Below are 18,706 nucleotides of genomic sequence, written 5' to 3'. Positions count from 1 at the left end.
CAAGATGAATCCTTTCCACATCCACTCGAATCTTATCCGCTTTGATGCGAAGAACCTCTTTGTCTTGTTTATGTGATACCTGAATATATTGCAATTTTTTCACCAAATAACCATCAAAACCCTTATCACCATATGTCCTTTTTCGCTTAGCCTTTTCAACTTTTCTACCAATTGGTCTCTCTAGTACCACTGTGTCATCATCATTACTATCAACTTGATCGATTGAACTTGGAGCTTGAGGGAGCCTTTTTGATCTTTCCTTAGGCATACTCCACTTTGGTTGGTTCTTCAACACAACCCAACAATGTTCATAAGTAAAAGCTATGTTTTTGCCGGTTGTTGGATTTGGTGTAGCTTTATATAGATCCTTTGCATCTTTCAACTAAAGTTTTGTTTTAAAAATAAAATAGTTAGAGTCTTGAAACTATAAAGGAAATTAATATTATGACACCATTGCAATATAATTTATACCTTGTTCTCGTTGGTCCAATCGCTTCTATTTTGGGTTTCAACTTTAGCCATGAACCTAGCAAGCCTACTTGTCTCCCTATTAATATTTCCCCATCGACTTGATAGAGAGGTAGAAGAACGTGTGGTTCCATAAGTATTGTTCGCGCAAAAGTATTCCCAAATTTTCATCCAAAATTTTTCACCCTTTTGATCAGTACCATGCACAGCATCCATGTTAATGTTAAGCCATGTAGAGATGAGGAGGAGGTCCTCATCTACACTGAACTTGCCACCACGTTTAGAGGTGACAATTTCAACTTCCAGTAAAGACTAGATGGGCATTGAAGGATTTTGAGACCCACTTAAAAATGGTTCCACAAAATTGGAATCCGCTTGTAAGAAATTACCATATTGTTCATAGTCTTCTTGCCTAACTATCCCTTTTAAATAGGGAACTTAAAATAGTTAGTGTATGAAGTCAATTCTTATTTGTATCTTTACAATCAGTATAAGCTAATAATAATATTTTGGTGGCAACTTGTCACATATAGCAACATCCTACAATTGGGGTTGACAACTCCTAATTAAAACAATATATGTTGACAACTCCTAATCAAAACAATATATGTTGACAACTCCTAATCAACATATTTCGACTATACTACAGTAATTTTTTGTTTTACAGAAATACTAGCCTTGTACACAGCCAAATATTAATAGAATACACCAACACCGATTATCTAATAAAATTGGGATTTTGGTAGAAAGGAGGAGTTTTTGAATGATTTGTGAGGGAAAAAAAAAAAAAAAAAAACTTATCAAAGAACAGTTTTACAGAGGGGTATAGAAACAAAGAGAAAAGAAAGAAGGGAGAGAAATAGATAGAGAGAGATAATTACTGGTAATTGAAGATGAACCTGAGCAAACTTTCTAAAGATGCTAATCCTGTGCCAGAGAGCGAAAACCCCTCATGATGAAGCTAAATCTCACCTCTGCAAACATCAACAACAATTCTTTGATCAAAACCCAAACACAAACACAAGCTGAATCCCTCTTTTTCTTGCAGAGAGAGAAAAGAAACACAAACACAAAAACTCTAATACATTGATCAAAACCCACCTTACAGTCAACACCAACACCAACGGATCAAAACCCACCTTACAGTCAAAACACTCCAATACATTGATCAAAACTCTAATACGGGTGAATCGGTGAATGGGTGAGGTGAGGGTGAATCGGTGGATGGGTGAGGGTGAAGCTTCAGCGATGGAGATGGCTGAGGGTGAATGGGTGAGGTTGATTCGGTTGAGATGGCGATGGCGATGAAGAAATTTCAAAGATGAGAGAGCAGATGGCGATGGCAGAGAACTACACAGTTGAGAAATTTCGGAGATGATAGAGAACTACAAAATTTCGGAGATGGTGATGCCAGTATTTCGGAGATGGCGATGAAGAAATTTCGGAGATGGCGATGAAGAAATTTCGGAGATGAGAGAGTAGATGGAGAAACAGAGAAGGAATAGAGAAAGAATAGCCCGCGTAGAATGTGTAATGTGTTGATGAGAGAGAAGTTTTGGGGGGAAAACGTTAATAAAATATTATTTTTTTTTTTTACAATATTGTGAACAGTACAATTCTATGTTTAGAATTGTACTGTTGCAGTATTGCAAAAAATTTGCAATACTGCTATTTACAATTCCCTGATGCAAGAGTTTTTAGGGGTTAAAATGCTAAATTTGCCTTAGATTTGGCATTAAGATTCTCTAATGCTAATGCTCTAAGAAAAGAAAGAAATCTACTAACTATGCTCCTTTAAAAATAAAAAAAAAAATAAAAAAGTTTACTTGCTGAGCTATCAACGAAATCAAGTACTTTCTAAAGATAAAAAATAAAAAACCCTAAATCAAGTAGTCCCCATTCAATAAAGAAAATTAGGCATAGTAATAAAAAATCATATGAGACACTTGTAGTTGAAAGTGTTCTTTAAGAAAATAAAAGAAAGATACTTCATCTTGCAATGAATAAGAGGAGGCATGTTTTTTCGTCTAATTAAAATTTATGTGATTTCATAACTAAATAGAGTTCAAAAATCCACTACTGAGTATATGCTGTGTGTGTTTATGATAATCAAGATTCTCTATCTAGAGGTACAAGGGAATAACACTCTACCCCAATCTTAAAGTGAAAAATGAAGAAAATCTCAGTATGCAATAAATTGAGTTACAGTGAATATCACAATTTGAATCAAAAAGCACTACTCAAGAGAGAGAGAGAGAGAGAGAGAGAGAGAGAGAGAGAGAGAGAGAGAGAGAGAGAGAGAGAGAGAGAGAGAGAGAGAGAGAGAGAGAGAGAAGAAGAAGAAGAAGAAGAAGAAGAAGAAGAAGAAGAAGAAACTTGTATTAATCACACTGAATTACATAAAGAAAAATAGTGCTCACTGAGCTGTTTATATACTCACTCTGTTTATATACAATCAGATCACTTAAAATTAACCGCCCACATTATGCGGATCAAACCCCTGAAAATGGGGAAAGTTTGTCAAGCTAATCAACCAACTGATTTTCGCGCCAAATACCAACGTCCCTTGAACAGAACCCAACGCACCGTTTTACTTAAATTCAGATGAAACTCATTAATCAAAACGTTGCGTTTTTGGCTGCCACCTGTATTAAATAAAACGCCGCGTTTAACTAAAGCGCTGTCGTTTTATTCTCCTTCTTCACAGAACTGGGCTTCTTCTTCACAGACGCAGGACTGAGTTCAATGAAAAAACACTCAATTCCTTTGAGATTTGAAGAAAATATTATTTCCCTCCTTCCATTAATATTGGTAACATAATATATTCTAAAATTTAAAAAGATTCTCTTTACAAAACTTTAAACATGATTAGTGAAAACATAGCTAATGGAATTTAGGATAAAAAGACAAAGGTTTTCCAACATTAATGGCCAGTTTGAATTGAGGAAGGAGGGAGGAGTAGAATAGAGTTAGCCAAGAATTAGGCTAATTTCCATTCAACTCTACTCACCCCCCTCTCCTTAATCCATAAAAGACTTGCAACAGTGTTTGGTTAGCTAGATTTCATTGACCCACAAAGTGTTCACTGAGGTTTTGAGAATGGGAATTACAAGTTTGGGGATGGGTTAGGATCCAATGCTTTATTCATCCCAAAATATAAATATTTAAAATTCAAACAGTGGGATTTTTTTTATTATATTTTATAGAAAATTCAAACAATGGGATTTTTTTTTTTAAGGATAAACAACAGAATTTCATTAATAAACAAAAGCTATACAACTAGAACCATACAGTTCGAGCTAGAGGAGACATCTCTAAACGAAAATAACAACTGAGACTACATTATAATAAAACTGCTAGATCTAAACCATCTGCCATATTTATCTAATTCCCCATAACAACAAACAAAGACAAAATGAAAGAAATCCTGTGCAGAACAACGCCCACAACTTTTAGAGAACTGAGAACCTCAACTAAAGCTACCAAAATTTGCTTCTAAATATTCTTAAGTGTGGGCAGTAGCAGATTTGGCTAGGAAGACAGGGCTAGGTTGCGGCATGCCTTGTCGAGCTTCGTTGTGCTTATTCCAAATCATCCAACTAGTTATAAAAAATATTGTAATCTCGTGGTATCAATTGTTGTGCTTATTCCAAATCATCCAACGAGCTTCGTGGTACTTATTCCGAAGCTACCAATTGTTTGATTAATTGCATAGTATCTGAGTTATTTTGTTACTCTTTTACTGGATTTTTTTTTTTTTTTATTATTATAAATTTTCTACTTTTCCTTTTCACTAATGATTTTTTCCTTGATCATTGGTTACCAAAGTACAGTCTCTATCACATTGAAATACAAAATTGATCATATGTTCTCTTTTTTCATCACTTTGGTTTGTTTTGAGTTATGTTTAATATTTAGTTGTATTTTGAAGTGGGTATTTGAATTTCACACAATATTTGAATTTGTATTTCAACGAGTATACCAACTAATTGATCAATTTCTAAATATAAACAATAGGCTTTACATATTAAAACCACGACACAATATACACATATGACCACAAAAATTATTATATCAAAAGAAAACAACATTTTTTTATATAGTTTTTTCAGTTTTTGTAATTTAGTTTTTGTTGGTTTTAGGTTTTCAAAATTTTTTTTCTTGAATTTATAAAATTTTTAGATACAATTTTTGTTTTTAATATTATTAAGAGAAAGGTTGGATTTTGCTATGACATTTTTATGTTTTGGCTATTAGAGAGAAAATTTGAAATAATTTTTCTAGAGTGTAATTACCAATTTTAGCGATAAACGTTATTAAGGAAATGGTATTTTTCCTAGCCTACCTTTTAACTTCTTGAGAAAGATTTTATTTTTTATTTTTTATTTTTCACATTATAGATTATTAATTAATTATACATATATATACATGAAAAAATGAAATGAAAAGTATATTTCATCTTTCGACTTTCATACACATATTTTTATGTATCAGTTATCTCAACGATTAGGTCAACATACAAAATCTTCACTTGAAAAGCTTGATAGAAATATATTAGGAAGGCAAATCTCAAAAACAAAATACCTATTGTTAAATAGAAAGAAAAAAAAAATGTTTTCATAAAAAATGTCAAGAAAAGAAAGCTCTTAAGACAAATAAATTGAATTTTTATACTTCAGTGTTTTACAAAAAAATAGATTCTGGACGTTTTTTCTTAATTTCACCAGCTATGGAAACCAAAGTTCTTCTCTATTGTTTGTTTTTGTTCCATCAGCTCAATGTTTGCTTACTTTTCATAATTGGATGTAGCTCTACATAACAGAGTTTAATTAGCATACACAATCCTTGGAATTTTTAGCACAAGTGGGTGAAAATTGAAAGGTTAACTTGAAAATAATTAAAATCAAACATGAAGAGTCAAAATGAAAATTTTGAAATATAAAGGGCCAAAATGATAACAATCCCAAACTTTAGGGGCAAAAGTATACTTTAGTCTTTATTTTCAAAGGATGGTTAAGGTTTCATGAATTTGGAAATTTTTTTTCTAAGTGATGAGAAGCTCCAGGGATATCATAAAAACAAATTTCAAGAGTAAAAATTCCATGAGTTTTAAAAAAGTGTTTTATTAAGGAAAATTCTCATGGTTTTTTTGAAAGCCATTTCCAAGAGGAAAAATCCCACGTTTTTATAAATTCATTTTTCAAAGGAAAAATCAATGGTTTAGGAAAGTGCTTTTCAATGAAAATTCTGTGGGTTTTTGAAAGAGAATTTTTAGTAGGAAAATGTAAGGTTGAATTTAATCAACTATCTTATTGACTTTATTCCGTGCCAAATTTGCTTGTATTTCAGCAATTAGTAACCCTGTATTTATGTGAGATTTTTGTTAGGGTAGTGAGTGAGATAGTGTGAAGAAATGCTAAAAAATGTGCAAGAAAAACAGAAACTCGCGACTGGATCTCACGGGTGACTCACGGCTGCAAGCTGCCAAAAGCTACACATTTGCCAGGCATACCAGAAGTTGAAGCATCATGCTAGTTGAAGCATTACAAGACAAAATAGGACAACTAGCCGTTCAGTTATCTCGCAACTGGATCTCGCAACTCAGTCGAACCGCAAGGCTAAGTCGCGAGTTAGCCCTGTTTTGAAAAACCTGACTCTTCACATTCCATTCTCATCCCAATATAAATACCCATTATACCCACGAAAGAAAGAGAGCTTCCAGAGAGAATTTTGAGAGAGAAACCCTAGAGTAAAACAAGATTGATTCATCCATAATCTTCACAGAAGAGACTCTTCAAATTCCTCTACTCTCTCCCTCTCCATTGTTAAATCCTTGAGAGGGCTTTTACCAAAACCTTGTCTCACCATATCCATTATTGTGAGAGGGTTGTTTGGCTTTCTAGGAAGCAGTTAAGAAGGAACCAATTTCACATTGGTTGATGCTGTGGTCAAGTAGCGGAATCCAGAAAACTAGAAAAGAAATAGGTTCAGCGCAACCTCGTTGGAGCAAGAAGCTTGGAGGGCTTACGTACACTGGGTAGATTAGACTTGGAGGGTCTATTGCTATTCATATATTCCAACTACATTTTTTAGTGGATTATTTACCGCTTGGAGGGCGGCAGAGAGGTTTTACGCCAAGGGCTTCAATTTCCTCTTCGATAACACATCGTTGTGTTGTCCTTGTGTTTGCATCTTTCTTCCTTTAATCTTTGCCTTTTATTTTCTGCTGTGGATGTGATTTTAATTGGCTTAGATTGTTTACCAATTCTGTTTACAGCTTGTGTTCATTTTCCGCACACTTATTGTTTGTCATAAATCTTGAATTGGTATTTTTATTATTGGGGGTCTAAACGTTCAAGGGTGTTTTATACACTATTCGAACTTTCAAAAAACACAATAAATTTTTAGAAAATCAGTTGACAAAAGAGAATCCCTGAACTTTTGTACAATCATTTTCTAGAGATGGCAGAGATGAGCTAGTTGCCTAGCCGGTTCGGCCCATTTTTTAAATTTTGAGGTCACATTTTTGTGCACTTAATTAGAGGCCTTTCCAAACTCTGATTTGCTCATTATTGGTACCGTTGGAAAGCTTGCGCATCATATTTTCTAAAGATACTAGTTTGGTGTGGTGCAATTTAGTGTTTTGGTTAGAAAGTTATTCAATTGGGCTTGGTTCAAGTGGGATAGTTTTAAAGTTGATATTTTGTCATCCTTGTGCAAAACTTCGGAGAACATCCAACAAAGCTATATGTTCTATGGCATAGTGTAACATGCCTAGTGTCCTAAAGCCCTGACTTTTTGAATCACCTATGCATGAACTATGGGAAATTTTTTTGCAAAGTTGTTAATTCAAGCTAGTTTTGGGCCACAATTCATGAGTTTTGCCTAATTCTTCCCATTTTTACAAACTTCGTTCTCACCCTTGCGAATATTGATTTGACTAAGACGGAGTATCACTGTTGTTTGTTTATTTAGACCCATGTACACTAAGATTATTTAACCTAATTAATTAACCAAGTTGATACTTAGGTATATTATGCAGATTTAGATTAAACACAAACAATCATTATCACTAAGTGAGTAAAAGTAAAGAAGACAAACGATATGATGACCCAGGAAAAACAATGAAACCGTCCAGTTTCAAGGTAAAAAACCTGGGGAGGATTTAACCTAAACTATCCTCAAGGAAACAAATTCATATATAGAATGGAAGTTTTACAATTAGATTTTTCCCTAAATCTATAGCTACCTCTTGTAGTGCTTACTCATGTGATCACACGCAACTCCAAATTCTCCAAATTCATGGACTTTTCTATATGAATTTGTCGCACACAAACACCCCCATTTGTGACTTTGAGATCCCACTCAAAGTTTTAGATCATCAACAGTTGTTGATCATGTAGCAGCAATTTCTACAATACCAGATCTTGAGTTTCTTCAAAGAGTAACACCAGTAGAAGATTTTAGAGAGTCTTGGATACGAAAACCCTGGATCTAAAATTAGAGGCACAAGATACACTCTACTCTTTCTAAAAAACTCTTTTAAAACGTGCCTTAGGGTTTCCTTAAACACTAAGAGAATTAGATCTAAAACCCTAATCACAAGATGGGCTTAATTAGCTGTTAAGCTGAAATTAAATTTTACAGAAATGCATCTTGATTGGTCGAGCCTTCTTCTCAATCCATTGAACTCTTTAGAATTTGAATTCTTTTTTTTGCAGCTTGAATGTTCTTGTATTTTGACTTGTAACACCTGAAGCATTGTCTAATAAATCATATAGACTCTATGATCTATACCTAGACAAGTTTGTGTTCACAGTTTGCCAATTGTTCTAAATTTTTATAATCTAACAATCTCCCCCTTTAGCAATCCGTGACAAAACTCACATACAAAATGAAATGCTCAAATACAAGAACAACTCAATTACAATAAAATGCCCAAATACATCACTAATTCCAATCTAATACTTCTAACCCAAAAGTTGCAAAAAGAGACAGAAGGTCTTGATTGGAATGTACCTATCTTTCCTGAAACACTCAAAAGAGCACATCAAACGCATGCGTGGAAATAAAGACAGATAAGTAACCAATAACAAATGTGCAATAACAACAAATAAAAAACGTGCAAATTAATTCTCCCCCTAAGTTAGGTACCCCAAAAAAATACTTTTATTTTCTCCTTCTTTCAAAAACAATTTCATCTCCCACTAAATAAAAACAATTAAAAACCTTTACAACGTGATTCCCAAATTTCATCTATATCTCTCCCTTTTTATCACGTATTGACAAAGACAACCCAATCAAAAGGTAGGCTATAAACATATGCAATAGAGGACAAGAGAAAATAGAGAATTAAAAAAAAAAAAAAAATCAGCTCTATAAAAAATAGAGGCAACTCCCCCTATGAGGAATATAGGTTTTGAAAACAGTTTTCTCCCCCTATAAAAATAGGAAAACCAAAACAAGTTTTGGGAAAAATTTAGGAGGTGTAGAAAAATAAAGAAACACAAACCAAATTTAAAAAATAAATTGAGGATACACATGGATACAAATATTCTCTCTTTTAATACATGTAAACTTGACACTATGTGGCCCATAAATAGATGCATACAAACACTTTAGGCACAATCAATTAAGACTATACAATATAGATCTCAAAGATATAAAAATTCAGTATGCAATGTGTTTTAGATAAAATATTTGCAAATGTATTATCCACCATATCTCAAAAAACAAAAAAAAAAATCAAATTTTCTGCAGTTCACAAATCAAGTAAAATAGCATATACTAAGATGTACAGAACTCAAAAATTAATTAATTAATTTTTAAATCAAGTTGAGTACCCAATTTAGCAAAGTGTATGCATGTTGTATGTGAAAACAATGAGAGATATGACTGCAAAAATATAAGATAGATAAAGAAAACAATGCAATATATGCCCTAATCTATATGTGCAATACATGTGAATCCAATCACAAATAATGCATGAAAAGACTGATCAGTCAATAACCTAAAATATGTTTCTGGGTTCAATTTAGAATTTTGCAAGAAAATCAAGAGCAAATAAAATATGTTATCAACACCGATTGACTTGAATCAAAGTCCCACTTATCACACATGTTTCACTTCTTAGATTTTGGACTCGTTTCTCTTCTAGGTTGAAATTCACAAGTAGCCATGGTCTTCTTTACGTTGATGTCCAATTTCGGGTTTGATTTCTTAAAAAAAAAAAAGAATGAAAGAAAGAAGATTCTAGTACGATCACCCCCTCAGCGATTAACACATGGCCACACAGGAAACAATCCCATGAATAAATGTCTAAGTTACTAAAAAATTAAGAATTCCTATTTTAGGGTAATCTTGGATTTATTATTGGCCACATCAATCCAAGTCCCTTTTAAAAATTACTTACTAAAAAAAAACCACAATGAAATTTTCCTTTTCAAAATCAAAATTCTTGTGTTAGTATAACTTACAATGAGAAATACTTCGTTTTAGATTCTTTTTTCATAACAATATATTAGTAATCTAACTATGCAGAAAGCAGTAAGCAGACGACCTCCCTCAAAACTATGTCCAATGTGCCACAAAATATCGAAACAAACACAAATGAACACACGAAATACCCTCAAATATAAATATATGAGTATAAGCCAACTGAGCACAACACTAGCTCCAAAACAAAGTCCAAGACACGATACAATTTTAAAACAAACGCAAAGAATACCATCAAATATCCATACGTCAAATCTGAACATGATTATTAGATGAATAGGGAAACAACACCATAATTCATGTAAGCATGATCCACTCCTCAATGCCCAACATTCGGATGAAAAGTTGCAAGTCAAAGCTCGTGATCTTCTTCAACTCATAGTAGATAATAGGGTCCTCATCACTTCCAACAATACCTTGCAAGTAAATAGATAAAAGTTATGGAACATATACGAAGCTACAAATGTTGATACTACTTCTAATATAACTTAATATAAATCCATAGCACAATATTAATGCAAAGAGAAGTTTGTCACACTCACCTAAGAGTTCACATTAATCCATAGCGCAGTATTAATCCACATAGCATTAACTTCTTCTTCGCTTAGGTCTTTGGTTGATACGCCCTGTCACCCTTCCTTCTCGTTCTCCTTCAATCAACCTTATAATCCATTGGGGTTTTCTTGCTTTAAACACAACATATCCCACAACTAATCCAAACACAAACCCACATCCATAGCCAATCAACACGGTCTTCCAACCAAATCCTTCTGCAAACATTGAATCATTGTCTTCTAGGAATATTGTTGGTGGTGGCTCATTAGTACTACATTTAATTGACAATGGAGATCCACACAATCCTAAGTTCCCATCATATGATTCATTACCAAATGTATTGAATTGTTTGCCTTGAGGTATGTGTCCAATAAGGTAGTTTTGTGAAAGGTTTAACATGGCCAAAAATGTTAGAAGTGTCAATTGCATAGGAATTTCACCAGTGAGTTTATTTGAAGAGAGATCCAATGCTTCAAGTTTTAATAAATTTCCCAACGTTGATGGGATATGGCCGGTTAGGCTGTTATGGGAAAGGTTGAGCAATCGGAGAACTTTAAGCCTTCCAAGTGCATCTGGTATCACTCCTTGGAATTGGTTGCTTGATAAATCAATCGTTGTGAAGATGGTTAGGACTCTTAGTAGTTTTATCTTCAACCCTTTCACAGTCACCTCTATTGAATTTTGATACAAACTAGTAGGGTTTTCAATTTTATGTTTATCATATTCACTACCATGACGTTTACCATAATCTTGTGCCAAATATTGTGGGTCTTGTGCATTTTCATTGCAAATCATCAGGGCTTCCAAATTTTCAAAATAAATTCTTGGTAAAAGACCAGTAAACTCATTGTGAGAGAGATCAAGAATTTGTAGTTTAGAGAAAAACACCCCCTTATTTTTATGATTTCTTATGGGACCATGAAATCTATTATTACTCAAGACAAGCAACCGTAACTCTGAAAGGGCTTCCAACCAATAGGGGAATGAATCGTTAATCTTATTATTTCCGAGGTCAAGAGCTTCCAAATTTGTGCAATTGACAAATGATTTTGGCAATTTCCCTTCTAAATGATTTCCATTAAAGGCAATAGTTGCTAGACTATTATCCTTTTCAAATGTATCAGGAATAGGGCCATGGAAATTGTTCGTTCGCAAATCCATCACTGAAAGTCTATGACCAAAGTTTCCCAAACATTGTGGAATCTTACCACTCAAATTGTTGTTAGAGATATCCAAGATTTCAAGGTTACTTGCATTGCAAATCATAGACGGGATCTCCCCAGTCAATCTATTGTTCGACATAAAAAAGGCGATCATAGTAGAAGGTGGAACAGGAAGATTTCCTTGCAATAGATTGGCATGAAGATCAAGAAAGTGTAGATTCTCCACAACTTCAAGCATCCATTCTGGGATTTGGTTTGGGATTCTATTATTAGATAGGTCCAAGTAATCTAAATATTTTGACGATTTTAAAAAATTTGGGAATTCAATTATGTTGCAAGAAGACATGTTTAACTTCCGAAGATGGGGGAAGGTATGGTTAGAGTTGCTTTTGATGCCTAAGAACAGACTATTATTTGAAAGATCAAGAGTGTGCAGTTCTTTGAGATTTGTGGACTTATCAAATTCCACAATGCCGCTCAAGTCATTTGATGAAAGATGAAGCTCTCTAAGATTCACGAGATTAGAGATTGAATTTAGAATAGAGCCGTAAAGCCTATTATTTTCCAATCTAAGAGTTTGTAGTGAATTGTTACGTTGGAATTCACACATTTGACTAGTGAGTTGGTTGTAAGACAAGTCAACTGCAGTGAGTTTTGTGAGGTTGGTCAAAAAAGGAATTTTACCACCAAAACCTACAAAGTTGTTGTGACTGAAGTCAATAAAAGTGAGATCCTTTAGGTTTGACAGTGATGATGGAATGTGGCCAGTGAAATTGTTATATTGGAGCATAATTTCAGTAACTTTTGTGAGCTTCCCAAGAGACACTGGTATTGATCCTGTGAAATTAAAATTAGTTGGTTATAAAATAAGTAAACTTTGCCAAGTTTTTATAGGTTTGTAAAAAATTCAAGAGTTCTACCTTCAAATTTGTTGTAACTAAGGTCAATAACGTTCAGATACTTCAGATTTGAAAGTGATGATGGAATTTGGCCGGTAAAGTTGTTATATTGGAGCATAATATCAGTAACTTTTGTGAGGTTCCCAAATGATACTGGTATTGATCCTGTGAAATTAAAATTAGTTGGTTATAAAATAAGTAAACTTTGGCAAGTTTGGTGACGTTGGTATAAAAATCAAGAGTTTCTACCTTCAAATTTGTTGTAACTGAGGTCAATAAGATTGAGAACCTTTAGATGTGAAAGTGATGAAGGAATATGGCCAGTGAAGTTGTTATATTGGAGCATAAAATCAGTAACTTTTGTGAGGTTCCCAAGAGACACTGGTATTGATCCTGTCAAATTAAAATTAGTCAGTTATAAAATAGGTAAACTTCAGTGAATTTTATGATGTTGGTGAAAAAATCGAGAGTTCTACCTTCAAATTTGTTGTTGCTGAGGTCAATAACATTGAGATCCTTTAGATTTGAAAGTGATGATGGAATTTGGCCAGTGAAGTCGTTATTGTATAGGAAAATTTTAGTAACTTTGGTGAGGTTCCCAAACAACGTAGGTATTGGTCCTACAAAATTGCAATTTGTGAGATTCAAAAGATTTTCCAAGGATTATGTTTATTCCTAATTGAAATTGAGGATGTGGTCTTAACTTCTTGTTAGAATTAAGGAAAAGAGTGTCTTGAGGTTTGAAAGTGACGATGGGATCTTACCATTGAGATTGTTCCAACCTAGATCCAAGTAAGAGAGTGCCTTGATGTTTGAAAATGATGATGGTATCTCACCACTCAAACTATTCCCTGATAAATCCAAATAAATGAGTTGTGGAAGGCTGCCAAATGATACAATCCCTAATTGTTTATTTAGTGCTTCAAAACAAATGATTTATTTGGAATTAGGTATTTAATGAAAATTATTTGAAAATCTGGATTAGTTTTAAGTAAATTGCAAGTGGTTTCAAATGGGACTTGAAATAGTTTAAATATCTTAGACAGAAGTATTACATATTTAAATTGTTAGATAAAAGCAGTGGCGGCTCTAGGAATTTTGTTTAGAGGGGTCATTAAAAAATTTTAATAAAAAAAAAAATTGAATATATCGAGTTATCGAACAAAAAAATTAATACATAAAGTTATATAATTTTCTTCTACAAATTTTAAATTGTTATATAATAGTTCATTATGAGTATCTATTGCCAATATGGGTAGCTGTGAGCCTATGGCCATTTTATTTTGTTAAGTTTATCTAACATTTTTATTTTTATGCTATTGCTATTTTCTATTTGTTATTGTTTTTATAAAAAAATTTTAAACTAAATGACTAAACTAAACTCATTAGATTTGTATTAATTATTGACACACACAACCACACTCATTCATACATAAACTTACACGCTATGTGTCTACATAACCAATCAAATGCTTGGACAATCACTAACTTTACAATTTTTTTTAGGTTTTACTAACTTTATAACAAAAGGTTATTATAACATGATAACGATACACACACATGTAACAAACCATCTCTATTTCCTAATTATTAAATTATATAAATTTATATTATATTTATATTATACACACAAATGTCCACACACATCATAATTCACACAAATAGCATTATAACAAAAAGTAATGCACACAATCAAATTAGATACACTCACACACATAATATAAATTTATTAAAAAAAAAAAGTAATACTTACCATTCACAAATACTTACACTTTACTCTTAGAGTTGTAAATATTTGTAATAAGGGTGTGCAAAATGATTTTTAAAAATAAATTAAAGTATTAAACTAACAAAAAATAATATTATATATATATATATATTTTTTTTTTTTTGAAGTCAGGGGGTTCATTTGAACCCCCCTGAATATAAAGTAGAGCCGCCCCTGGATAGAAGTATAATAAATTTTAAATATGTGAAAATCTATTTTTATCACTTCTTAACTTCATTTTTGTGATTCTCAAAAAAAAAAAAAAAAACTTCATTTTTGCTATTGTGATACAATAAATTTATTTCATGTGTGCATTTTTTCAAATAAGATATGAACAACTAATTTTTTAGAGCATGGTACATTTTTTAATTGAAATTTATATTTAAACTAATAATAATTTTTTATATGACCATCTTGATTAGTTTTAAGTAGATTGCAAATGGTTTCAATTTTCAATTGGGCATTAAAATAGTTTTTAATATCTTAGAAGTATTACATATTCAAAAAATAAAAAGGAGTGAATTCGAACTTACCTCCTAAATTGAGTTCGTGTAAATTTTGTAAGCCAAAAATGTCAAGATCTGCCGGACTTCCACGCAATTCACAATCTTCAAGGGAAAGAGATGCCAAAGAAGAAGAGAAATTCATGAAAGAAGTAAGTGAAACAGAGGACATGTCAACATGATCAAGATGAAGTTCCCTTAACTTGGTCAGATTTTGAACAAGCCTCTTCACAACAGATGTTTCGACAAAAATAGAAGGAAGATCGTCATCATTGCTAGAGAGATCTAGTGAGGCCAATTGGGAGAGGTGAGATAATTCAAGTGGGACTTCGCCATCAAAATTGGACCGAGAAAGGTTAAGATATCTCAACTTAGCAAAACGACCAAACCCAGATGAAATTTGTGAATAATTAAAGTCGTTGAAAGCGAGGTTGAGATGTTGCAGGTGAGGGAGAAGAAAGAGGGTACTAGCATTGGAAGGGATGGTGCCGTTAAGCATTTAAGGAAATGGGTAATTTCTCAAAAGTTGCACAAAATATTTTGGCAATTAATAAATGATAACTAGTGATGCTTAGTTGTTTGAATAAAGTAGTCCCCATTCGCTCATGAAATTCGGGTTGATAGCAATAAATCATAAGATATGCATCCCCTGTAATGAATTGGAGGAGGCTTGTTTTTCTGATTCATTAAAATCAGTAGTGGGTATTTAGCAGTTTGTAGTTATGAAAACATATAGTTTTAATGAAACTGAAAAACATGCCTTCTATAATTCATTGCATCAGGAAGGTTTTAAGTTTTTACAAAAAATAATAAGTCTCTAATGATTTTATATATATATATATATATATATATATTAATATCAAGATGAATTTCATGAGTGAATTAGGACTACTTGATTTAGGCAAGACTCAAGAGCATCAAAAACCTTTTGTGCAACTTTCTTCCCCAAAAAAGAGGAAGTCAAGTCTCTGAATTCAAATGACCGATTTTCTTTATTTTGGGACCCTTAATTCTTTTAATATAGGAATAGTAAAGAGTAAAATGCAAGTTATTCATGTCAAGTCTTGCTAACTACATTCTCCTTTTCCTTTTTTATAAAGAAAAGAAATCTAACAACTTGTCCAAAAGCAAGTTATTACAGATTTAAGTCTTCGTAATCACATCATGGCCCTGTTTCACCATTTTAATTGGAAAAATTACATGTTTAGCTCTTTGGACTCAAGTCCCTAACAGTACTTTAGGAGTCACGAGACTCACGACATACCAAAATGGGGCCCCAAAAATAAAATTGTGAAAAGGGGCCATGTGATTAAAGAGAGAGAGAGTCTAAGACTTCACACTGCAACTTGCTTTAATTTATTTTTGAGTAGTGTAACTTATTTTAGGAAAAGTTGATTATGTCTTTTCATTAGGGAAAAAAAAAAAAAAAAAAAAAGGAAGAGAGAGGAATGAAACCGTCAAAGTGGGCCAAGAAATTACTAAGACTTGAGTCATTTCTAGTAACTTGCATTTTAAGTTGCCTTTAATACAAAAGAACCAGGGGCCCAAAATAAAGACAATGGGCCTTATGATTTCAAAGACTTGACTCCAAACAGTGTAATTTGCATCTCTACCTAATTTTTTTGGAAAGAAAATTGTGAAACTTATAGTTAAGTGAAACATTTCCAAACAACTTAAAGATTTTGGGTTAATCAATAGTTTATCATTGTATTAGAGCAAGAAATTTTAAGTTCAATCTTTGTCTCCAGTCTCCTCTCAACCTCCAATGTAAAATCTTAAAAATTCCACATGTTAAGCCTCACCTATTAAGGAAGGTTTGGGCCCATACGTTAGCGAGAGTATTAGAATTATAATTAAGTAATTAAATTTAATATTTTCTAATAACTTAAACTGCTTTTAAGACAATTGGTAATTTATCAAAAGCTGCACAAACTATTTTGGCAATTAATAAAAAGGTGCAAGGCTCCAAACATCAAGAAATATTCACAAGTGTGCAAGGCTCCACTAAAGTTTAATAATTATTCTCTTTAAAAAAAAAACACAATAACAAATTCAAATTCCTTTGAATATTCTCAAAAAAACAAAAATTAAAAGTTTAGCATTGGCTAATCTTCAATATCAGCAACTATTGTGAAAATAAACTCATTAACGCAAAATTAAAGAAGAGAGAAGAAAAATAGACAAAGAAAATTTACGTCCACATCACAACAACAACAAAAGTAAATTTCTTAGAAAATCAAAACAGTTAGAAAACATCAAATTTTAAACAATCCAATAATCAAAATTTTTTTTTTTTTTTTGGAGGAAATAGTAATACTTATTAGAACATACAAACATGAAAGTAATATATAGAGTTTTTTAAACAAGCTTATAATACATTATAACTAAAGTACCACTACAAAAGGACCTAAAACAATCCAATAATCACTAAACACTAGTTTCTAACATTTATTAATATTGCAAGCTAAAAAAAAAACATTTTTTAATGCAAATCGTAATACTCTTCTTACACAAACCACCTCAACGATAAACCTACTACTCCTCAAAATCTAAAATAGAGAAATAAGGGATGAGCTCCCCAACTAAGCAAGTAACCAATTTTTTTTGAGAATAAGTAGGCAACCAATCTGAATTAGCATGATCAAGCATATATACAAGTAAATAAATAAATTATTCATAAGATAAATATCATATACTTAAAAATTGTATTTCAGATTAATAAGAAAAATAAAATATAATTTGCAATAAATTCCAAATATTAACATTTTCAGCCAACTTATGTGACTGATCGAATTGATATCAAATAATCAATTAGATTTTGAGATTCTGATAGGCTTAGATTATTTTCTAGAAAATGAAAAGAGAGCATGTATTACTGTAAATGAAAATTGAAAATGATCAAATTCATATGAAAATGCAGAAATTGGTCAAGAATGTGAGTTTTGGTGGGGGAAAAAAAAAAATGCAGGGCCAAACATCTAAGTTTTCCAATGAAAACCATAAACAGGGCCATGTAATTACGAAGACTTGATTCTAAGAAAAAAGAAAAGATTACGGAGACTTGAATCTGTAACTTACTGCTTTTGGACAAGTTGGTAGATTTATTTTCTTTGAAAAAGTGGAAAAGGAAAATCGAGTTACCAAGACTTGACACAAGTTAGTTGCATTTTACCCATACTCCTTTAGCAAAAGAATCAATAAGAAAATCCACCATGTGATTTCGGAGACTTGGCTTTAACAGTGTAACTTGCATCTTTTCTGGGAAAGTAATGCACAAAAGACTTGACTCTAACAGTGTAACATGTTAGTGATGCTAAAAAATCCATTGTGCACCGTGCACTCATGGTGCGGTGATTATTCTACAAGTGTAAATGCTTGTGGGGTGTAGAGGGCAAGTGCTATGGTTCAAGTCTCCAGAAGGGAGTTTCACACACATATACACTTAGATTAGACTAGAGTAGAAATTCTATCTTGTATAAATAAACAAAAAAAAAATAAAAAAATACACTATGAATTATATTTTAAGAAAATTTGTCGTTAATTGTTTGTTTACATTTTAAACCAGTAATAAATAAAATGTAAAAAAATTAAAAAAAAAAAACTGTCAATAAAATATCGCCAAAAAAAAAAAATCATTATAGCCTTAGCCCTTAGGTCTAAAAAAACCCTGACTCTGACTCTAGATCATGAGAAATTTTGGAAAATTTAATTGAATTTAATTTTATGAATTGGGAAAAAGGTGTTACTTAATGTTATTATTTTAACATATCTTATACATTCTACATAACCTTCTCATATAGAAGTTTATAACATTATCCGCGTATCACATGAGTTCTCGACTAGTTTATATAATTT

The 18,706-nt window shown here is 32.3% G+C and overlaps 1 protein-coding gene across 1 annotated transcript in view; it reads right to left on the bottom strand.

Annotated features, from left to right (window-relative positions):
- LOC115956173 (receptor-like protein 19) overlaps positions 1-18,706 on the bottom strand; it is a 103,491-nt gene that overhangs the window by 60,554 nt on the left and 24,231 nt on the right. The window contains exons 3-8 of the mRNA XM_031074624.1: positions 14,882-15,344; positions 13,345-13,431; positions 13,057-13,200; positions 12,830-12,973; positions 12,602-12,745; positions 12,375-12,518 (exon numbers count right to left, since the gene is read on the bottom strand). Coding sequence (XP_030930484.1) covers positions 12,375-12,518; positions 12,602-12,745; positions 12,830-12,973; positions 13,057-13,200; positions 13,345-13,431; positions 14,882-15,344 — 1,126 coding nt within the window. The remainder of the gene's footprint in view (positions 1-12,374; positions 12,519-12,601; positions 12,746-12,829; positions 12,974-13,056; positions 13,201-13,344; positions 13,432-14,881; positions 15,345-18,706) is intronic.

This window comes from Quercus lobata, chromosome 8, assembly GCF_001633185.2.
Source record: "Quercus lobata isolate SW786 chromosome 8, ValleyOak3.0 Primary Assembly, whole genome shotgun sequence".
Classification (NCBI taxonomy): Eukaryota; Viridiplantae; Streptophyta; class Magnoliopsida; order Fagales; family Fagaceae; genus Quercus; species Quercus lobata.
This window is presented reverse-complemented; position numbering and strand designations above follow the sequence as displayed.